This window comes from Lithobates pipiens, unplaced genomic scaffold, assembly GCF_037356315.1.
Source record: "Lithobates pipiens isolate NorthernLeopardFrog02 unplaced genomic scaffold, aLitPip1_a1.2 Scaffold_18, whole genome shotgun sequence".
Classification (NCBI taxonomy): Eukaryota; Metazoa; Chordata; class Amphibia; order Anura; family Ranidae; genus Lithobates; species Lithobates pipiens.
This window is the reverse complement of record NW_027507758.1, coordinates 560,494,948-560,519,410: the sequence shown is the minus strand read 5'-3', so window position 1 is coordinate 560,519,410 and position 24,463 is coordinate 560,494,948. Positions and strand designations below refer to the sequence as shown.

At 41.4% G+C, this 24,463-nt stretch overlaps 1 protein-coding gene across 1 annotated transcript in view; it reads left to right on the top strand.

The window, feature by feature from the left end:
• Positions 1-24,463, top strand: part of LOC143986767 (uncharacterized) — a 126,891-nt gene that overhangs the window by 90,450 nt on the left and 11,978 nt on the right. Inside the window, exons 15-20 of the mRNA XM_077485172.1 lie at positions 10,490-10,652; positions 11,456-11,605; positions 12,226-12,386; positions 15,943-16,119; positions 17,228-17,369; positions 17,805-17,989. Of these exons, the coding sequence (XP_077341298.1) occupies positions 10,490-10,652; positions 11,456-11,605; positions 12,226-12,386; positions 15,943-16,119; positions 17,228-17,369; positions 17,805-17,989 (978 nt within the window). The remainder of the gene's footprint in view (positions 1-10,489; positions 10,653-11,455; positions 11,606-12,225; positions 12,387-15,942; positions 16,120-17,227; positions 17,370-17,804; positions 17,990-24,463) is intronic.

Below are 24,463 nucleotides of genomic sequence, written 5' to 3'. Positions count from 1 at the left end.
ATGGGGGTCAATTGGGGGGGGGGTTTGTACTGCCCTGCCATTTTAGCACCTCAAGAAATGAGATAGGCAGTCATAAATTAAAAGCTGTGTAAATTCCAGAAAATGTACTCTAGTTTGTAGACGCTATAACTTTTGCGCAAACCAATAAATATATGCTTATTGACATTTTTTTTACTAAAGACATGTGGCTGAATAAATTTTGCCCTAAATGTATGACTAAAATTGAGTTTATTCTATTTTGCTTATAACAAAAAGTAGAAAATATATTTTTTTCTTAAAATTTTCGGTCTTTTTCCATTTATATCGCAAAAAATAAAAATCGGAGAGGCAATCAAATACCATCAAAAGAAAGCTCTATTTGTGGGAAGAAAAGGACGCAAATTTCGTTTGGGTACAACATTGCATGACCACGCAATTACCAGTTAAAGCAGTGCAGTGCAAAATTGTAAAAAGACCTCTGGTCCTTAGGCTAACAATTGGTCCGGGGCTGAAGTGGTTAAGCTAGTGCATTGTTGGTTCACTTACCTTTTCCTTCGATTTCCCTTCTAAATGTTTTTTTTTCTTTGTCTGAATTTCTCACTTCCTGTTTCTCCTCAGTAAACTTCACACCATCATCGGAGCGGTGGTTAGTCAGCCAGAACGGCTTACTGAACAGCTTACTGAAGAGGAACAGGAAGTGAGAAATTCAGACAAAGAAAACAAAGAAAAAAAAACATTTAAAATGGAAATCGAAGGAAAAGATAAGTGAACCAACAATGCACTAGCTTAAAGGAACCTATTTAGAAAATAAAAAACGGACCTTTACAACCCCTTTAACTTTGGCCAGACTCGATAAATATTTAGAGTTCAGCTGGATAAACAACTCTTGGAGTCTTCACAATAGGTTTCGTTAGAGATGTGTGATTTCTTCTTGAGAACAATCCAGTCAAGTGTATGTATCATCAACTTTTATTGTGATATAAGGCCCTTCTATTTAACAACCCAGAGCATGTAAATATCTTTGGTTTCTGCTTTGCAAATTGTTTCTTTATAGTATTTACAGATAGCTGATTCATCAAAAGTTGGGAAACAGGTGAAATCACTTTAAGGGAGCAGCAGGTGCCGACACCTACTGAGTTTTTAGAAACCTGTCATGTTATCCGGCCACATTAATTTACTTGCTGAAAATTCCCAGTGTGGTGTTCCTCAGTGGACTGATCAAAAAATAAAATGAAATATTAGATGCACAAATCAAACTAACATTTTTCAACATTCCTGTCCAACAGAATTCAATCTTTAGATGAACCTGCTGAACTGGTGGAATTTTGATCCATCCATGGCTAGCTTTAGATATACACTATACTCATTTCTGCATACAGTGGATATAAAAAGTCTACACACCCCTGTTAAAATGTCAGGTTTCCGTGATGTAAAAAAATGAGGCAAAGATAAATAATTTCAGAACTTTCTCCACCTTTAAAACTCAATTGAAAAAAAAAAACGTCTTATAACTGGAGATGTAAGTGTGTTCAGAATAGAGCAATCACATTCAAACTCATGTTAAATAGGAGTCAATACACACCTGTCATCAAAGTTCAGCTGTTTTAGTAGGTCTTTCCTGACATTTTCTTAGTCGCATCCTCTAGCAAAAGCCATGGTCCACAGAGAGCTTCCAAAGCATCAGAGGGATCTCATTGTTAAAAGGTATCTGTCAGGAGAAGGGTACAAAAGAATTTCCAAGGCATTAGATATACCATGAAACACAGTGAAGACAGTCATTATCAAGTTGGGAAAATAGTGACATTACCAAGAACTGGACATCCCTCCAAAAATGATGAAAAGACAACAAGAAGGGAGGCTATCAAGAGGCCTACAGCAACATTAAAGGAGCTGCAGGAATATCTGGCAAGCACTGGCTGTGTGGTACATGTGACAACAATCTCCCATATTCTTCATATGTCTGGGCTATGGGGTAGAGTGGCAAGACGGAAGCCTTTTCTTAAGAAGAAAAACATCCAAACCCGGATTAATTTTGTAAAAACACATCTGAAGTCTCCCAAAAGCATGTGATTTCTTCATCTTTCAGCATGACAATGACCCAAAGCATACATCCAAATCAACAAAGAAATGGCTTCACCAGAAGAAGATTAAAGTTTTGGAATGGCCCAGCCATAGCCCAGACCTGAATCCACTTGAAAATCTGTGGGGTGATCTGAAGAGGGCTGTACACAGGAGATACCCTCACAATCTAACAGATTTAGAGTGTTTTTTGCAAAGAAGAGTGGGCAAATATTTCCAAGTGAAGTTGTGCCATGCTGATAGACTTGTACCCAAAAAGGCTGAGTGCTGTAATAAAATCAAAAAGTGCTTCAACAAAGTATTAGGTTAAGGGCGTGCACACTTATGCAACTATAATATTTTATTTTTTTTATTTTAACTTCCCTCCACCTAAAAGATTTCAGTTTGTTGATCAACTGCGCTGTACAGTTTATAGGTCACCTTAACCTTAAGGATCTCCCCATGTACATATACTGCGGCAGGGCGACCCTTAAGCGTAAAGACACATACCTGTATGTGATTCCATAGGTCGGCTCTGGGGCATGCTGCCAGAGCTCCGCTTCTGCTGTGGTTGGACACAGTGGGAGCCAATCAGTGGGTCCAGCTGGCCTTCCACGATCGTTCACAGGAGAGTGTAAACAAGGCAGACCACCGTTCTGTGAGGGAGGAAACAAAGGATCTCTGTGTTCCTCCAGTCACAACATTCCCCCCCACAGTTAGAAAGCACTCCCTAGGAGCACACTTAACCCTTTGATCGCCACTGATGTTAACCCCTTCCCCTGCCAGCATCATTTATACAGTGACTTTTTTTTTTAAGCACTGATCACTGTATTGGTGTCACTGGTCCCCAAAAAGTGTCACTTAGTGTCAAATTTGTCCATCTCAATGTCACAGTCCCGCTAAAAATCGCATTACTAGTAAAAACAATAATTTAAAAAAAAGTCCATAAATCTATCCCATAGTTTGTAGATGCTATAACGTTTGCACAAACAATTACGAATACATATATGAATAAATTATATTTAAAATAGAAATTTTATTGGCTGTGTTTTACAGCAGAAGTAAAACAATATTGTTTTTTTTTTTTTTTTGATTATAGCACAAAAAATTTAAACCGCAGAGGTGCTCAAATACCACTAAAAGAAAGCTCTATTTGTGGGAAAAAAGCCCAACTTTTATTTGGGTACAGTGTCACACGACAGTGCAATTATCAGTTAAAGCAACTCAGTGCTGTTTCGCAAAAAAATAGTCAGGAGGGGGGGGGGGGCTAAAACCTTCCTAAGCTGAAGTGGTTAAAGGTGGAAAAAAGGTGGAAAAATGTCAGAAATGATTTATCTTTGTCTCTTTTTTTACATCACAGAAACCTGACATTAGAACAGGGGTGTGTAGATTTTAATATCCACTGTACCTCCCAACTTTGTGAGATGGAAACAAGGGATACCTATTAGCAAAAGTATATAGGGATAGGACACCCCCCCCCCCCCCCCACCATGCCCCCTTGAAGTAGAATTGTACCAAAAAGATTCATAAACCCACAAGAACTTTTTTTTTTTTTACCGCTACTATTCCTTTATACTGGCTTTTGGAATTTACTAATCCAGCAATTTAGATATTGGATGAAAGTTTTTGCACTGGGTAAAAAGGGCATTTTTCTACACAACTATATAGATCTGACCAAAATTATGGACAAATGAGCCAATGGGTGCGTTCCATCTTCTGATTGGCCGAGAATGCATATAACATAGGGCAAGAGTTAGTTGATGGCACTCTTGAGTTCCAGACTATGGGTGGTGTCTCTCTCTCTCTCTCTCTCTCTCTCTCTCTTAATAAACAAAAAACACCAGCTACATGGGAAATGTTCTGAACCACAGAATTCCCTTCTGTCAATTTTGCACATCAGCTAGAATTATTTGCAAATGTTCTGGACAGTACAGAGAAATAACTGATTTTGTACTTTTGGACCCATAGTTTAGTAAGTTAGGCTTTTTATCTGTGCATTCAAGCTTGTTTTTTGATAGTACAAAAATGCTGATGTCATTATACTTGAATTCAGTCCAAATGTGAGGTTTATCAGAGGACATGCATGGATATACTGATTCTAACCTGTCCCCCATTGTAGATAATCACTGCAAAATTCTTTCTAGATCCTTCGCTTTTTTTGTAGATTGTTGACCCTAGCACACACATATACACAGGCATCCACAAAGTGCAGTTTCTAAACATTTACTAAGTGAGCAAATGACAATGACAGGTTCATCTGCAGTCATTGGGGTTATTATCACTATAGTATTAGTAGAGCTTGAGTGGCACAGCTCTATATGATGCTTATTATTTTTCCATCCATCACATACCGACCCAGCCAGCATCTCTACTGTAGACAATTCCTGACTGATTACCTCCAGCCAGAGGATGCCCACATAGTTTCAATATAACATTTTACGGCAGAGCTGGTGATGAAACCAACAGAGCATTTTCTCTCCCGGGAAAATCACTATCAACATTAATGATTTTGCTTTAGCTGAGTTTTCCTCCCACTGAACACCAATTAACTTAAGGAGGGACATATTTTTCTACTATTGACTGATGGTGTAAAGGGGGGGGGGGGGTTCTCCCACTTAGCACCAATTTAGAGATTTAAGGGAGCACTTCTTTACTGACCGCCAATGTAAAAGGATATTTACACTGACCACCAAGGTAAGGGGGTATTTACAGCGATGATTAATGTAATAGAGCCATTTGTGTTGACCACCATTTTGAAAAGAGTTGTTATCCGGAATCTTGCCCTGTCCACCAATGTACATGAGGTCTTATTAGAGGGGCTGTCCACTGTCCATCAGTGTAAAAGATATGAAAATAGAAGGGATGTATAGACCATCACAGAACACCGATTAATGGGAGATAAAAGTAGCTGACAATAAAGGCTGCAGACCAGCAGTAAAAGGACCTGTTGAAAAGGTTCACAAAATGTCAGGTGCTTCAAAGATTTCACTGGGTGGTGGGTGTCATAATTTTGCTATGCAGACCCATGATTTGTATTTATGTCCTTGGCTCTGGTGCTCTGTAGGCTGACAGCAGCGGCATTAAGGTAGTATAGCCACCTATTACTCAGGTGCTCACTAATGATACAGTTATAAAAAAATGTTGGAGTTAGGTTTTAATATTTTAATGTGAGGATGCTACGTATAGACTAACATAGGTTTCATAAAAAAATTCTCATTTATTGAACGATTATATTGAAAAACATATGTACATATAAACATATAAACATATGTAGTCTAAACATGTGTCTTGTTACTCTTAGTTCCATAGCGGTGTCAGAGTATCAACTCCCAACATGTTTCGCCCATTGGGCTTTTTCAGGGGATGTATTAACCAATACTGATCATAACACTATAAATAAAATTACAGTAAGATTAAAAATTAGAACTGTACTGTAATTTAATTTCTGTCATATATAATTACACCTTCTTTTTTTTTGATCAGTACTGGTTCATACATACCCTGAAGAAGCCCATGTTGGAACATGTTGGGAGTTGAAACTGACACTGCTATGGAACTAAGAATAACAAGACACATGTCAAGACTGCATATGTTTTTATGTGAATATTTTTTTTAACATTTTTGTTTAATGAATGATACTTTGTTAGGAAATCTGTTAGTCTGTATGTAGTACCTTCAAAGTCCCAATATCCGTTCCTCCAAATTTTCTAAATTTCAGGATGTGGTGCTGTGCTGGCTATTCACCCACATTAATAACCACTTGAATTAAGACACTTGATTTAAGTCTATGCACTGTACTCCGCAGTGCATTGTGACATGGTGTAATGACGTGTGGTGACATGAAGACATGCTGCATTTTTTTGTAGTACACAGCACCTCGATGCAGCTGTAGCAGCATCTACCATAGGTAGGTGCTAGCATAGGATTTTTGCTAGGGAAACTGTCAGCACAGGTAAATTTAGGCAGATCTATGCTTTGAGCTAGGCCTTTCTGTTTTGTTCTGGGGGCAGAGAGTGGTTAGTGCAGCAGTGGGTGTGACCACCTGTGCTCTAGTTCTGAGGTGCCTCCCCTGCTTCCAAGGAGAATGTTCTGGAAGAGGGGCAAGGCCTAGACCTGGAGTGGCAGGCAGCTCATGTGGCAGGGGGTGGGCATCCTACATAAGCTGAGGTAACAGGTCACTGGGAGGAGTTGTCGGCTGGGTGAAGTGGAGAATGGAGTACTAGACAGCAGCAGGAGGGCACCCCCATCTGGGGGGGGGGGGTGCACAGATCGCACAAGGAGGCCCAGGGAGAATTGTGAGGGAATTTCACCTTTACACGATCAATGGTGAAGTTTTCATCATTACACGGTCATTGATGAGGAATTCCTGGAGCAGAGGGGCAGCTGAAGCTGCCGGAACATACAGTCTGGTTAAGTTCTCCATCGAGGACTCGGGGCAAAGAAAGAGTGTACAACAGTGGAGGGGAGGGCTGGATGTGGAGACATGCCAGGAAGTCTGTGAGAGAACTTCACCTTTACAAGGTCATTGGTGAAGTCCTCATCATTACACTGTCATTGATGAGGAGTCCTGGATCAGAGGAGAGACTGTGGGGAATAGTGTCAAATCGATGTGGCCCAAAGGCACTGGATTTGCAAGCTGGGCTAGATGGGAACAGTAGTCCACCGTCCAACACATGCTTTTAAACTACTAGGCCTCCGGGGAGAGGTACTGCGGGCCTCAGGCCTAGTAACAGCAAGCAGCCAGAGTCAGAATTAGAGGCTATTCAGAGTGGGATCTTTTGCACATAGAAGAAGATGTTTTCAAAGCGAGTGAGAAAGAGGAGCTGGTGGACGGAGAGTGTGAAGAGTCTGAAGCATTATGGGTGGAACTGCATACAGATATGCGTAGTTCAAAGTTAATCATTGGAGTTTGATATAGACCACCCAATGTTAATGAGGAGGTGGAGACTCAGCTCCTTGCACAGATAGAAAGGGCTGCAAGGGCTGGAACAGTGATAATAATGGGGGATTTTAACTATCCAGAAATTGACTGGGGTAATGGCACCGCTAGACAGTTAAAGGGCAAAAAATTTTAAACCTATTACAGGACAATTTTATGGTCCAGTTTATTGAGGCCCCAACTAGGAATGATGCTCTGTTGGACCTTGTAATCTCAAACCATGCAGAACTTATTACTAATGTTCAGATAAAGGAACACCTGGGTAGCAGTGACCATAACATGATTTCATTTGATGTTAGCTGTAAGTAAAAATCACATACGGGAAAGATAAAAACACTTAATTTCAAGAGAGCAAATTTTCCAAGGATGAGGGCTGCTCTCCGGGACCTAGACTGGGAGAGAATATTGGCATCAATGGGCACAGAACAGAAATGGGAATTCTTCAAAAAGACTGTTTGTGATCTCGCGGCAAAGTATATTCCCACGGCAATACGTTTAAAAGGCTAAAAATAAAACCAATGAAGCTCACGGCCAAAGTTAAAAAAGCTATAGACTATAAAAGAAATAGCTTTTAAAAAATATAAAAATGAAGGAACGCTAGTGTCATTTAAATGTTGCAAGGAATATAACAGAATATGTAAAAAGGAAATCAAGGATGCAAAAATTCAAAATGAAAGACAGATTGCAAAAGATAGAACAAACCTCAAAAAATTCTTCAAATATATTTATAGTAAAAATGTCAAGTCTGAGCATGTAGACCCTTTACAAAATAATCTGGAGTGGGTGACTGGGGACAAAGAGAAGGCTAATTTATTAAATACTTTCTTCAGCTCTGTGTATACAAAGGAGCATGGGGGAGCTCATGTTCATAATGGGGGTGGTAGTGATGCAGCCCCAAATCCACAATGGCTCAAAAGTGATATGGTCCAAAATATTTGGACAGAATAAAGGTGGATAAAGCACCTGGACCTGATGGCATCCACCCACGGATCCTAAAAGATTTGAGCTCTGTAATTTCAAACCCATTGTATCTAATTTTTAGGGACTCATTAATGACAGGAATAGTACCACTGGATTGACGCAGGGCCAATGTGGTGCCTATATTTAAGAAGGGAACAAAGTCTTTACCAAGTAACTATATACCTGTTCGTTTAACTTCTATAGTTGGGAAGATACTGGAGGGATTAATAAAAGACCACATAGACGAGTTCTTGCAGGAAAAAAATATTTTAAGCAACAGACAGCATGGATTCATGAAAGACAGAAGTTGTCAGACAAACCTGATTTCTTTTTATGAGGAGGTAAGTAAAACCTTGGACAGAGGGGTGGCGGTGGACGTGGTATACTTGGATTTTGCAAAAGCGTTCGATACAGTTCCGCACACACAGCTCATGTGCAAGGTAAAGTCTACAGGTTTGGAAATATCAGTTTGTAACTGGATAGAAAGACAGAATTCAGAGAGTAGTGGTTAATGATTGTTACTCTGAATGGTCTAAGGTTATCAGTGTGAAACAAAAAATGTAGCGCTAAAGTGAGAAACACATTGACATTTAAAAAGTGAATGGATCCAAATAATCCGTGCTAGAGAGAGAGGTCTCACACTTGTGAGAAAAACTGCAAAAAGTATTACGTGTAGTATACAACACCCAAAACAATATACATACAACTGTATGTCATAAATAATAAATGTGTGACAAAGAATAAAGCTGTATAATACAAATACAGAAAAATGGACTAAAGTCAGTTCATCAAATTATGCAAGAAGTCCTCTTATCATATTAGACAGAAGTGATCAATCTTCCCATCTAAACCATAGATCAAGGTGGAGAGGATGCCAACAACAGTAGCCTGTTTATCTGGAGTACTATTTGAGGATTCAACCTTCTATGTATACACGATGGATACTCTTACCGGAAATGTTGGACCCACCTGTTTTACGACAGTGGGTCTACAGCGCTTGTAATCCCAAAGGATTAGGTTCCAGCTTTCAATGTAGTGGATCCTAGTGTATGATCCCCATGTGGACATCCTCAATCCTGAATAGAGGTCACCAGCCGATATTCTCCAGACTCGAGAGAGATGTTGTTTTGGGAACCCAGTATATTCCGAAAACAACATCAGTTGTGTACCCCAAGGTTCAGTGCTGGGACTAAATTATATTGGGTCTGGAATCAAAGGTAACATTTCCATCTGTGCAGATGACACCAAGCTATGCAGTGGAATAACGTCCTTACAGGATGTCACCAATTTACAAGCCGACCTCTAATTGGGTGACTATGTGGCAGATGAGGTTTAATGTTGAGAAATGTAAAGTTATGCACTTGGGGGCTAAGAATATGCATGCATCATACATGCTAGGGAGAGTACAACTGGGGGAATCCATAGTGGAGAAGGATCTGGGGGTTTTAGTAGATAATAAGCTCAATAATAGCATGCAATGCCAAGCACCGGTTTCCAAAGCAAGCAAAGTTATTTCTTGTATTAAGAAAGGTATGGACTCTAGAGAGAGAGATATCATTTTGCCCCTATTCAAATCATTAGTGAGACCTCATCTGGAATATGCCGTTCAGTTTTGGGCACCAGTTCTCAAAAAGGATATTGGGGAACTGGAGAAAGTGCAGAGAAGGGCAACCAAACTGATAAGAGGCATGGAGGAGCTCAGCTATGAGGAAAGATTAGAGGAACTGAATTTATTCACTCTTGATAAGAGGAGATTAAGGAGGATATGATCAACATGTACAAATATATAAGAGGTCCATATAGTGAACTTGGTGTTGAGTTATTCACTTTACAGTCAACAAAGAGGACAAGGGGGCACTCTTTACGTCTAGAGGAAAAGAGATTTCATCTCCAAATACGGACAGGTTTCTTCACAGTAAGAGCTGTGAAAATGTGGAATAGACTCCCTGCAGAGGTGGTTCTGGCCAGCTCAGTGGATTGCTTTAAGAAGGGCCTGGATTATTTCCTAAGTGTACATAATATAACTGGGTACTAAAATTTATAGGTAAAGTTGATCCAGGGAAAATCTGATTGCCTCTCGGGGGATCAGGAAGGAATTTTTTCCCCTGCTTTAGCAAATTGGATCATGCTCTGCTGGGGTTTTTTGCCTTCCTCTGGATCAACTGTGGGTATAGAATTGGGTATATGGGATTGTATGATATTATTATTATTCAAATTATTTTTTTTTTTTTTTTGTGGTTGAACTGGATGGACTTGTGTCTTTTTTCAACCTGACTAACTATGTAAATATGTGACAGGAAATTAAACGTGCTTCAGTGTAAGTTTGTGAGGAATTTTGGAAACTTCACCCTTACACGGTCATGGGTAAAGTCCTTATCTTTACACAGTAACTGATGAGGAATATTTGGGAGCAATTGCCTGCAGCAGTGTTACAAAGCACCTTGAAAATAAATTATTTCTATGTGCACTTGCATTCAGCCTGCATTGATCTATAATGGTGAGAACAAGTCCTGACTGACTCTCCCTTTTTTTCATTTCTTTTTTTTTTTGCAGCTTGCTGAGAAATATGGCTCAGTGTACAGCCTACAGATTGGAACTCAGAAGATGGTTGTGCTGTGTGGCTATAAGGCTATAAAAGATGCACTGGTCAACCATGCTGAGCAGTTTTCTGCAAGACCACCTGTGCCAGTTTTTATGGACGTAACGAAGGGACATGGTATTTATACATTTTTAATGTGTTCTATTTTATGACAAAATTACCAAGGAAATATAGCTATATACACTGGTCAAGGTTATTGATAAAAAAAGACCCCCAGTTTTAAGAAATAGAGTTCCTAAGCAGTGATAAGACATCCTAGGTGGACAATTTCCATTTTGACATATACAGTATAAAGGTTACCAAGGCTGATGCATGCAGAGGTGTGAATACACCACAGTTGCTTATTTGAGGTGGGAAAAGCTCCATTCTTTGATATAGGCAGGAGTTCAAACACACTTTTTTAAAAGGTAAAATACTTATAAAAATGCATAGAAGTAAGGAGTCAACACAACAGTGGCTTCAAAAGACCGGACCTGCCACTTAACATGAGAATATTTTTGTAATTTCTGTCTGCAGTGGATTACACAAAAGTCACAAATTAAAGTAAACTGAGTGGTTTGCTGGACAGCTTAAAGCCCAACTGAATGCAGACAGGCTGGGAGAATAAATGTGGGCATCTTTTTTTTCTGTACTATAGCGTTGCATCAAGGGCAAATGTGCTTGTGCTGGCAGCAGACTTTTTAATCAGCATTGCTGCTTAGGGCGTGAGCTCTTGACCAGCACAGAGTTTAAATCAACAGTGCTCACACTCCCTAAAAAGGTCTGTTAAGTGGAGCACTGTGCAATATATTTTAACCATTGCTATAGCACAATGATTTAGTAAGGGAACCTTCAGTTGGGCTTTAAGCTGCTCATGTGTTGCCTGGAATTGCCCTTTAGACTGGTAGAATGTACTGTATGTGTTATTTTTTTTTCTTTAGGTGTTATATTTTCAAATGGTAATAACTGGAAAGCCATGAGACGATTCACTCTTTCTACACTGCGAGATTTCGGTATGGGGAAGAGAACAATAGAAGATAAGATCACTGAAGAGTGTCAAAGTTTGATAAAAGTTTTTAAATCCTACAAAGGTCAGTAGTAATGTACTGTGGTTTAGAGTTCTGACACTGCATTTGTCCAGTTTTGATTTGCGTTGAATTTCTTTATACAAAGCAGATCTGACTGCGATGCACATGTGTATGGACTCGTATATGTTTTGAGAAGCTCTGAGTTCAAATGCCAAAGGCAACGTTTGCCAAAACTCAAATACATAAGCCCAAATTTTTCACGTCAACTATTCTCACTATTGCTATAGATTCTCACATGTACACAAGAGATGGGACTAAACTACACCTATTTCTGCTCAGATTGGTTGAGCCTTTACACACTCCTTTTATTGAAAAGGACCCCATTTTATCTTTGCAGGACAGCTGACCCAATGTCAGTTACTTTTATCACCTTTACCCCTTCTGCAAACTCATAGTTGGCTGGCAGAAGTTTGCTGAATGCAGCAGTTTCCACCCAGAGACATCCACTAACATGTGGCAGGCCACAGTATGTTACCAAAACCCCCCAGAGACATTCTGCCTATGCAAAACAAAAATAAGTTCAACCATTTCTTTCCTTGTAACCCTTTGAGATTTGTTGCTTAGAATTATGTTTATTATTACCAAACTTTGAGTTATTAGTAATATCTTTGTTTGTATTCCAGGAAAACCATTTGAAGACACTATGATACTGAATGCTGCTTTGGCCAATATCATGGAATCCATATTGCGTGGTCATCGCTTTGACTATGATGATCCAAAACTTCTGAGGCTTTTGACAATAATAAATAATAATATTAGAATTATGGGTTCCCCTATGGTTTTGGTAAGGTTATTTTTACTGAAACATTTTACCATGATACTGTTGGATAACCTTGGCTTGTTAGCTGGCTTGAGGTCCTTTCAAAACACCAGAATGATAGGAGATAATTATCAGCCAAATAGCTTTCTGGACTATAATCCCCCTCTGTTTTCAGTAAAGTTGCCAAAATTGGCCTCACTGGCCAACAGGAAGGTGGTGGGAGGAGGAGGAGGTGAGCCACTCACTAACCAAGAAGTTTTGTCAGATAAAGAGAAATTCTGAAGTGTGCTGTCAATACGTACTGGGAATATCTGGCAGCAAGAGAAGTGCAACTGTTGAGTGTGATCTGGCCATGTGACCAGACAACATTATTGTGTATACAGAACCCCTGCACAATGACATTCAACTAGAACAAATATTCTAGAAGTTTATTGTTCTATCACTGCTAAGCTGGCACCATTTTCTGCTCTCCACATTGCCCAGTTGCCTTCCATTAATGCTTCCTTTAATAGCAGGGTAAAAAAATAATAGCCTGTGGGTTGGGCATACATGTGGCTATCGTGCAGTAGGATCAGGACACACAAGTCTTCCCTAGGATCAAGACACACAAGTCTTCCCTAAGTTTCTTTTACTGTACCTAGTCATCAGCATTGGAAAATAATTTTAATCACTTGAGACCCGCGCTATAGCCGAATGACGGCTACAGCGCGGACCTCCTTTGCCGGGACTATGTCTATTGACGTCGTCCCGTGCGCGAGCGGCCTGCGCGCCCCCTGAGTCTGAGACTCGCCTGATCACCGATCCGAGCAAGGGGTTGATCCCGACCCCTTATCACGTGATCAGCTGTCAGCCAATGACAGCTGATCATGTGATACAACGGAGCCGGTAATCGGCTATTATTCCTCCTCGCACTGTCAGCGCTGTCGCGCTGTCAGAGAAAAAAAAGAGTTGATCACCGGCGGCTGTGATCGGGACATCAGTCCCGATCACGGCCAGCCCTGCTAGTGCCCACCTGCCCCCTGCCAGTGCCACCTCAATAAAAAATAAGTGCCCCCCGTCAGTGCCACCCAGCAGTTCCCACAGTGTGACCCAGCAGTGCCCATAGTGCCACCCAGCAGTGCCCACAGTGCCACCCAGCAGTGCCACCCAGCAGTGCCCACAGTGCCACCCAGCAGTGCCCACAATCTGCCTCAACAAAGGTGCTGCACCTCAGTGCCACATATCCGTGCCCATCAGTGTCATCTACCAGTGCCCATCAGTGCCGCCCATCAGTGCCCAGCAGTGCCACCTATCAGAGCCACCTATCAGTGCCACCTATCAGTGCCCATCAGTCCCAGCTATCAGTGGTACCTATCAGTGCCCCTTAGTGTCACCCATCCGTGCCACCCATCTGTGCCACCCATCCGTGCCATCTTATCTGTGCCCATCTTTGCCCATCAGTGCCGCCTTAACTGTGCCTATTAGTGCCGCCTTAACTATGCCTATCAGTGCCCACCAGTGCAGCCTATCAGTGCCCACCAGTGCAGCCTATCAGTGCCCACCAATGCAGCCTATCAGTGCCCACCAGTGCAGCCTATCAGTGCCGCCTCATCAGCGCACTTCAATGAAGGAGAAAAATGACCTGTTTGCAAAATTTTATAACAAACTATTAAACATGATTTTTTTATTTTTATTTTTTTGCATCTTTTTTTGTTCGTTTAGCAAAAAATAAAACTCCCAGCTGTAATTAAATACCACCAAAAGAAAGCTCTATTTGTGGGAAAAAAATGATAAAAATTTCATGTGGGTACAGTGTTGTATGCCCGCGCAATTGTCATTCAAAGTGCATCAGCGCTGAAAGCTGAAAATTGGTCTGGGCATGAGGGGGGTTTAAGTGCCCAGTAAGCAAGCGGTTAAACATAATTCCAAAATCACCTTTAACAATTAGGCAATTATCCACATCAAATATACTAACTCCAATTGGAAAGAAAGGGCCCCGCTCACCAACCCATTAGTGCATTAGTTTATATGTAGCGCTACCCTGAGGCCGATGGATTTTGGGCCCCCCTTTTCAAATTTTCAGCAGGCACACGTAGTCTGAAAACCAGTCCAAGGGCTTTGTTTTTTTATTCAGGTAAATAACTTGGATGGGGTGTTGGGATGTCCACAACTTGGTCAATATAGAACATTGAGCACAACTTGATCAGAGACTTCTAGCAAAGATCCCAGACTGTACTTCCTCTGGAAAAAACTATGCATCCTGGCTAGCCACAAGTCCCAACTTGATTTCCAGTACTTTTAGTCATCTTCCCTGCAAAAAGCCAGCACACCTGGCTCCAACTGAGAATTCCCCAAGCAAAGGTGGAGGATAATGGCATTCTGTCCCTCTGAATATTGCACTCAGCTGCAATCTCCCTTGTAGGCTTTGGGGGCAAAAAGTGTAGAAGAACTTCAAGGACAACTGTGGCTATATTTGTCTTCTCAGCACAAAACTCCAGACTGTTTCCAGGGGAAATTACTTTTAACAGACTGGCACAGCACTTCCAATATTGATCCAAGCACTGGTACATTAGCACAAGAGTATCCCAAGCAGAGGTTAAAGATCAGCAGTAGCCAATAGGCTATATGCTTTGGATGTTGAAACAGGCAGAGGTTACTCACTTAGTCCCTTATTGTCCTGAAGCATATATGGTGACTTCTGCCCAGGCCTGCTGCTGTTCAGGTCTGTTCAGGCCGATTTTGGCATTTTGAATACATTTAACAGCAAAAGAGAAATTTGGATCCATCCATAGAGAATACCTGTCACAAGGGATGTTTACATTTCTTGTGACAACAATAAAACTAATCAGATTTTTTTTTTAAAAAGGGACAGTCTAAAGCGTTCCTGTCCCCGCATGCTTGTGCACAAAAAAAAAAAAAAACGCATAGGTAATTCGCACCCGCAAATGTAAATGGTGTTCAAATCACACATGTAAGGTATCGCCACTATCATCAGAGTGAGAGCAATAATTCTGCCAAAAGACCTCCTCTGTAGCTCTGGACTGATAACTGGTAAAAATGTTAAAAATCTCCATAGGCGACACTTTAAAGTACTGTAGTTTGTCGCCATCCCTCGAGTGTGCGCAATTTTAAATCGTAACATGTTAGGTATCTATTTACTTGGCATAACATCATTGTTCATAAAAAAAATTGGGCTAACTTTACTGTTTAGTTTTTTGTTTTTTTTATTCAGTGAAGTGTATTTTTTCCAAAATAATTGCGTTTGAAAGACCGCTAAGTCTAATTTTCTAAGTAATTTTCTAGCAAAAAAGACTGATTTTAACTTGAAAGCAACACATGTCAGAAATAGGCTTGGACTTGAAGTGGTTAATGATTTACGCATTTTTTAAAGGAGAAGTATGGCCAAAGCAATTTTCGCTATATTTCACCTTAGGCCACAGAAGCGCAGTTTGTTCTGCACTCCTGTGACATGTTTTCAACAAACAGCGGGGTATTGCATTAGGAAAATACATATCCTTCATACACCTATAATTTGTGTGATACTGTTCACAGAATATGGTTACTTATCATTATCAGGAAACTAACTGTATTTGCCTTTTAGCTGTACAATGCATTTCCATCTTTGGTCCGATGGCTACCTGGTAGTCACAGAGAAGTCAATGCAAACATACGTGAAATGCACACTTTTATCAGAGAAACCTTCACCGAGCTGAGGAATCAGCTGGATGTCAGTGATCAGAGGAATTTCATTGATGTCTTCCTTGTCAAACAAAAAGAGGTATATGTCATTTCATACAGAACCTGCTTGTTTCTATCTGCTATTTTGCAAGAAAGTTCTAAAGGAGACAGGTTCAACTGGTAGTTGCAGTGGTAAACCATGCACCAGACAGGGACATCCAGGAATAGTACAAGCATGATTGTTCTGCACTTCTATTCAGCAAGAAAGCTCTGTTCAAAATAAAGGGCCCAAATTCACTAAGTGAATGAGTAAGGGGTACCTAGTACCCCTTACTCATTCACAACAACAAAAAAAATCAGTTGTAAATAAAACACAGAAGATTTTTACAAGTACATTAGGTTTATGTACAAAGAGGCGAGGATGTGGTGTGCAGTGAACATGGTCATATTTGCTGCATGATATAAACAAAGTTGCAGTGCTGCAATTTTATAATTCAATCCTTGTTGCAAGCTGCAGATATCATACAGACGCTATATATACCAGTGTGGACAATTTTAGAATTTTCATATTTGGTCTATGGTCATATTTGGTCAGTGATGTCACCACCACCTTGCCTCTTTGCTTTTACATGGCCAGGCATTCCTGACCATGTAAGTGAATGGGGTCAGTGACATCACTGGTTGTTAAAAACGTTGCAATGTCTGCACCCGCCAGCATCATGTATGATTGCAGTAATAAAGCTCCACCAAACACGTATATGCTTCATCCATTTTGTCCATCTGTGCTTTCTACACCTGTTCTGCTGCTTCTAAAATGTTTCCCAACAATCTTTAGAGGGAAGCTGTGACTTGAGGATGCAAAGCAACGCATCTACTAGCATGGCCACTTCCACGCAAAAGCATGGTGCAGTACAAGGCATGGTGAGTCAGTAATGGGGAAAAGGTCAACTTGTAGCTAGTCCTTTTCTCTCAGTTAAGGTCCTCTCTAACAACATGGGTAGCTACTGGCCTCAATTTGTTTTGCATTGCCAGTAAAAACACAGTCATCACTTATAAACACATTTTTACAATATTCTAAGTCAGATTGGGACCAGCAAACAAAAAAATGTCAGAGGTGATCCTAGTATGGGGATGGGTGCTTTTAAAATTTATCAATGCAAATAATAGCTAAAGCAAACAGGGTATACAGTTTATTATATCAATTTCAGGAAAAGCCAAATCCAGAGTTATATTTCAATGATACAAATCTAACAGTTGTACTGACGGACTTGTACACTGCTGGAATGGAGTCAACCTCAACCACCCTCCGATGGGGACTCCTGTTGATGATGAAATATCCACAAATACAAAGTAAGTGATTTATTTTGTGCCCTGTTTTCTTTGAACATCCATATGGTATTATCCCTTTACTTCAATCTCCCATGTTACTAGGCAACTCCCCACTGTTTAGCCCATGCAACTGGGTTAAAGGTAATTTGTATATGAGGCATGCCACTTGACTATGAATATGGAGCACTACTGCAATTTCCGGCAACTCTAGACCTATGACTTTTAAACACAAGTCAGGAGGAATAGCTTCCATATTTTTATCTGGACAGGTAGCAGTTAAAGTCAACTACAGGAGATAGAAGAATCAATTTATGGCAAATAATTGTCAGTCCACCAAAACACTGCTGAAATGGCTTTATCTTTTAACTAACAAGAAGCTTGGGAATTAACAGTAATATCTTAAGGAAAAATCAAAATCTTTTAATTTTTTTAAATATTACTTTCTTTGAATACCAGAAAATGTTCAGAAGGAAATTGAAAAAGTCATTGGTTACAGAGAGCCTCGCTTGATACATCGAAAAGAAATGCCATATACTGATGCCGTTATCCATGAAATCCAAAGGTTTGGTAATATTGCACCAACAAGTGTTCCACATTCTACTACACAAGACGTGACTTTCAAAGGATTCTTTATACCCAAAGTAAGTATTACATTTTATCCTTCATTCATCAATAGACTATATAATATGGAAAGCATTTGTTACCAACTCCATAACTCTAAAATTGAGCAACTCCATAATTACAAAAGTCAAGTGTTAAATCCTTGAATAAAAGGACCCAGATTTATTATATTTGTGTAGCAATGCAACCGTGATCAGTGGATCCTGCTCTGGCTCCTGCATACTATTCCTGCAGCTTAAATCACATAGTTACATAGTTGGTAAGGTTGAACAAAGGCCACACATAGGGATCTAATATTAAATAGTTTTCTCCCTACACTAGAATCACCATTTAGATACTTGTATGTTGTGAACATATCTTTTTTCTAAGCATCTCTTCTCCAGGGAAGCTAAGTTTCGTTTTTGCAGATTCTCCTCATAACTGAGGTCCTCCTATTAGCTTTGATGCTTTTCTCTGGACTTTCTCCAGTTGCAGAAGATCCTTCCTGAGGAGGACTGATGACCAGAACTGGACAGCATGCTCAAGATGTAGCTGCACCAAAGTTTTGTAAAGTGGTAGAATTATAATTCTATCTCTTGAGCACTCTAGAGCAAATACCCTCTTTAATGCATGCTAATAGTTTGCCAGGTGCAATAGCATTGCATGCTATTGCTGAACCTGTGATCTATTAGGATCCCCAGACCCTTTTCCATACCTGATTCCCCCAAAGGTTCTCTCCCTGATGAGTAACTTGCATTCATATATTTTATCTCCCAAGTGTACTAAGTTTCATTTTCAAACCACATTTGCCATGTATCAAAAATGAAGTGCACAGGGTAAATAAAACAGGGTTACCTACATCCCATATATCAATACAAAAATAAAGCAAAAACATCCAGGACTTTCTCGATAAACACATGAAATAATCTGAAAAAAAAATCAATATATATTACAAAAAATCCCTAAAAAGATTGGTCATTACATTACATTACAAAGCAAACTTGTGTGCACATGCATTGTAACATAGCTGGGGGTGGAGCCTGAAGTGTTGAGGAATGCCTTTCTTACAGCCCTGGCTCTGTAGTCCCTGGTAAGGTGCAGGGAATGCCAGAATGCAGAGTGGCACGAGCACCTGATAAGTCTCTCGCTGAAAGGTGCTGGTGTGCGTCTGGAATGCAGGAACGGCAGGACCGGTCACACTGACAGAAGGGCTGGAACCAGAGGAGAGTGCAGTATGGCAGGTGCAGGTGCAGGGTAGGCACAAGAGTCAGCAACTAGCGAGCAAATGATAAGGAGTAGACAGAAGCGTGATCCAGGCACCCAGGGGTTGGTAAAGGCAGCATTAAGGCAAAGTCAGAGGCAGATGAGGTCGGCAACAAAAGATCAACAGGAACAGGTAACAGGAACATGGGAACACGGGAACGTAGTAGACAAAACAGCACTGACACACTGCACTAGTGCAGTTTAAATAGCCCTTCTGGTGATAATGCACTCTCGCACGTGCACCCGTATTCCGGCCATGGGCAGTGTTTCTCACGTCAGTGTGTCTGCATGCAGGAATGTTCCTTCTCTGACATATATAAATAAACGCTCCCCTAACATCCTGGGGCAGTGCCCCTGTACAAATGCCACAAAACTTCTAATTCAGAGCATTTATGTAGCTTCATAGTATATATCATATGACGAGGGCATGACCCCAAGGTGCATCATGTTTCACAATGAAGTTCATTCCTCGAGAATCCAAAGGAGGGGGGGGGGCAAACAATATTTCTAAAGGAGCGTAAACAACATTCATGAACATAGCTACAAGAATACATTTGGGTACATCCTTAGTAAATAAACAAATCCTAAATTAGTATGCAGATGGCCATGAGGGGCCCAGCAGGAGCTTACCAAGCAGGGGCATCAGTTATGAGTAGGGTTGAATGAACTCAAACTGTAAATTTTGGGTTTGTACCGGACTTTTAGGTCCCGGACCCGAACCCGAACAATTTACTGTATGTTCGGGCTCGGTGTTCGGTAATGTAATGGCGGTTTTTTAACAGCTGCAGGGCAGCCAATTAACATTCATTTAACTCGTGTGCCCTTAGAAGGAATCACAGCCATGCCTACTAATGGCATGGCTGTGATTGGCCAGTGAAGCATGTGACCCAGCCTCTATATAAACTAGAGGCACACAGCACGTCACTCTGCTTTAGATAGTGTAGGAAAGGTTGCTGCTGCTGCTGCTTTGAGGGAGAGAATTAGATAGGAGTCCTGCTTCAGAAATCAAATAACTCAGAGATCTACCTTGATTTTCTTGTATGGGTGCAGGGCACAATCTTTTTACACTGCCCTGAGCCCAGTGCCAGAGAAAAGATAAATAGTGTTGGGAAAGGTTGCTGCTTTTGCTTTGAGGGAGAGAATTAGATAGGAGCAGGGGTGGACTGAAAACTCATGGGGCCCCCGGGCAATAGCAAATTATGGGGCCCCCGGGCAATAGGAGAAGATTATGGGGCCCCCAGGCAATAGGAGATTATGGGGACCCCAGGCAATAGATTATGGGGCCACACAGTATACACGCACATACAGTATACACACACAGACACACAATATACACACACAGAATACACATACACACACTGAAAGGGTACTGGAGAGGTGGGCCAGCTATAATCTTGGGATTTTTAAAAAAACACAGATTTTTATATACTGTCCCTGGTTTTATTGAGGCTGGAAACCCTGATGGGGCACCTTAATGGCATGGGGCCCTCGGGCAGTGCCCGAATGGTTAGTCCGCCCCTGGATAGGAGTCCTGCTTCAGAACTCTAATTACTCAACGATCTACCTTGATTTAGTTGTGTGGGTGCAGTGCACATTTTTTTTTTACACTGCTCTGAGCCCAGTGCCAGAGAAAATATAACTTTTATCTGTTAGGTTGGCGTCAGCAGGCATTTTATGCAAGCTCAGTGCACAAGCACTGCACATGTTACTGTGAGATACACCTTTTAGATACTGTTGCTCTATTCTGCTATTCTAAAAAACCCCATTTAGGGCAAAAAAAATATTTTACAGTGTTTTCTGCATATCTGTACGTGTGAGATACACACTTTAGATACTGTTCTTCTATTGTGCTATTCAAAAAAATAATAATTTAGGGCAAAAAAAAAATGTTTTAATAGCATTTTCTGCATATCTGTACATGTGAGATACACACTTTAGATACTGTTTTTCAATTCTGCTATTCTAAAACACCCATTTAGGGCCAAAATAAATATTTTGCAGTGTTTCCTGCATAACTGTATGTGTGAGATACACACTTTAGATACTGTTCTTGTATTGTGCTATTCGAAAAAAAAAAAAAAAAATTTAGGGCAAAAAATGTTTTTGTTTGAATAGCATGTTCTGCATATCTGTACGTGTAAGATACACTGTTTAGATACTGTTGCTCTATTCTGCTATTCTAAAAACACCCATTTAGGGCCAAAAAAATATATTTTGCAATGTTACCTGCATATCTGTACATGTGAGATACACACTTTAGATACTGTTGTTTTATTCTGCTATTCCAAAAAATATATATTTTGCAGTGTTTCCTGCATATCTGTATATAACTTATACACATATATAACTTCGGGCTTCCCGCTCACCACCTCATATGTGACGTGGGAGAGAACTCCACTTTGCACATGCTGGCCAGACTGTGCGAGCAGCAGCAGGCGATAGTGGAGCTTCAACTGCAACGTGCACACGTGAGTCGCTCTGCAGAACAGCACCACTTCACCACTAATAACTGTGCCTCCATGCGAGACCTGTGTGCCTTGTTGCACTGTTTTGATTAGTCCACCAACATGGCCAGTGCCGATGACGCCATTCTCAGCATTACTATCCCAGTTCTATGCCTCCTTGAAAAAACGCTTCGGGCGATGATGGAAGAGGATGTGGCACAGGAGGAGGAGGAAGAGGGATCATTTCAATGGCTTTCAGGGCAGTCATTCACAAGTGGCTCAGAGGGTGGGTTCCTGCACCAACAAACGCCAGGTACACAATTGTCCAACAAGGGCACAGTTCTGGAGGATGACGAGGTGGAGGATAAGGAGGAGGAGATGGAGGAGGAGGAGGAACCATGTTCACAGCAGAGTGGCACTCATGGCCATCACTGGTGCGTGGCTGGGGGATACAGAGGACACAGACGATACACCTCCCACAGAGGACAGCTTTTCGTTGCCTCTGGGAAGCCTGCCACACATGAGCGATTACATGCTGCAGTGTCTCCGCAACGACCGCCAAGTTGCCCACATTCTAACAGGTGTTGATTACTGGGTGGCCACGCTGCTGGATCCCCGTTACAAGGACAAAGTACTGTCCTTAATTTCCCCACTGGAGCGTGATCATAAGATGTGCGAGTACAAGTGCACACTGGTAGACGTGCTGCTGGTAGACATGCTGCTGGTGGCATTCCCACTTGACAGCGGGGGAACAGTGTAAGTACAAGAGGAAGGCAGAGGAGGAGGAAGAGGTCACCAACGCAGCCGGGGCACCAGCAGCACCTCAGAAGGCAGGGTTAGCATGGCCGAAATGTGGAAAAGCTTTGTCAGTATGCCACAACAACCAGCACCACCAGCTATGGAACGTCTTAGCAGGAGGCAACATTTCACCAACATGGTGGAGCAGTACGTGTGCACACGCCTACATGTACTGAATGACGGGTCTGCCCCCTTCAACTTCTGGGTCTCCAAATTGGGCACATGGCCTGAGCTTGCCAATTACGCCTTGGAGGCGCTGGCCTGCCCTGCAGCCAGTGTATTATCTGAACGTGTATTTAGCATGGCAGGGGGCGTTATCAAAGACAATCGCAGCCGCCTGTCCAGAGCCAATGTGGACAAGCTCACGTTCATTAAAATGAGCCAGGTATGGATCCCGCAGGACTCTTGTGCAGAATAGACATGTATACCGGCCTTACCCAGCCATTGTATTTTTGATCTTTCTCATTCTTTTGGGGTATACCCTAATTAAAAAAAAAAAAAATTAAAAACAAAAACCAGTGTTGGTTACCTCGTCCTCCTCCACCACTGCTTCCACCTACACCGCCACATCCACAGCCATCTCAACCTCCTACTCCATATGGACCTCGTCTTCCTAGGTCAAGATTATAATTTTTGAATTTTTTTTTTATTTCAAAGTATTTTATTTTGTATCACAACAAGAATAATACATTTGAAAGTGGCCTTCAGAATATTGATTCAGTCAAAACATAGAAAGGTTACAGGCAGCGCAACAAGATGAATCGAGTGTAACACGTCAGAGATATAAAATGTAAAATCACTTTAGACAGACATGGTAGTGTTAGAGTGAAGGGTTGGTATTCCCATTAATGGTCGGAGGTGTACCTCCTCCCTGGACACCCCCAATGGGAGCTAGCTGTGCCGAGAGGAAGAACTTAACCACCGACCCCTAGGTGTGAGTGTAAGGAGAGGGATGGAAATGACCATGTGTCTTTTTCCCTAAGATAAGAATCCGTGACTAGGCATCAGTGTTTGTCGTCTGCAAACAAGCCATATTTGTGAACCTGAGAGCCACATGGAATGCCTTGTATGTTGGGGTCCCGGCGAATGGAGATGGCGAGTGTCTCACTTGTTATTGCAAAGATTAGCGGAGGTAAAGGACAGCCTTGTCTGGTGCCTTGGGCTGTATGTATTGGTTTGGAGTAGTGGCCTTGAAGCCTAATATAGGCTTTAGGATTTGAATAAAGAGCTCGGATCAGGCCCATAAACTTGTCGCCAAAGCCCCAACGTTCAAGGATTGTAAAGATGTATGGCCAGGAGACCGAATCGAAGGCCTTTTGAAGGTTCAGTGATAAAAGCATGCCTGATTGTTTTGGACCTCCTGGCCAGTTTGTCTTGAGGATAGAGATTAGGTCTATGGCTCTTCTGATCAGGGCCCTGTCTGCCTGGGATGAACACCACTTGATCCTGATGAACATATCGGTTAATGAAGCAAGCTAGACGATTTGCAAGGAGTTCAGTAAGGATTTTTAAGTCGCTATTGATGAGGGAGATGGGTCTATAATTACTGACTTCTTCTGGGTTTTTATCTGGTTTCGGTATTACTGCAATGTAGGCTGTGTTTAGGTGAGGATCAAGTGGGGTTCCCTGTGTCTTTGCATTAAAAAATTGTGTCAAATGGGGAGTCAGGGTGGTGGTAAATGTCTTGTAATAGGGGTTAGGGAGACCATCGGGGCCTGGAGCAGAACCTGATTTGAGGTTCTTAATGACTTCCTGTACCTCTTCTGAGATCCAGCATATTATTTTTTATTTTTATGTATTTTATGTTACTTGAAGTTATTTTCCTATCCACATATGTTTGCAGAGCACTTGCCATGCTCTTAACAACATTTTGCTGCCATTTGCAGCCCTCTAGCCCTTTCCATTACTTTTTTAGAGCCATTTTAGTCCTCAAAAGTTCAGGTCCCCATTGACTTAAATGGGATTCGGGTTTGGGGTCAAGTTTGGGTCCCGAACATCCAGGTGTCCGCT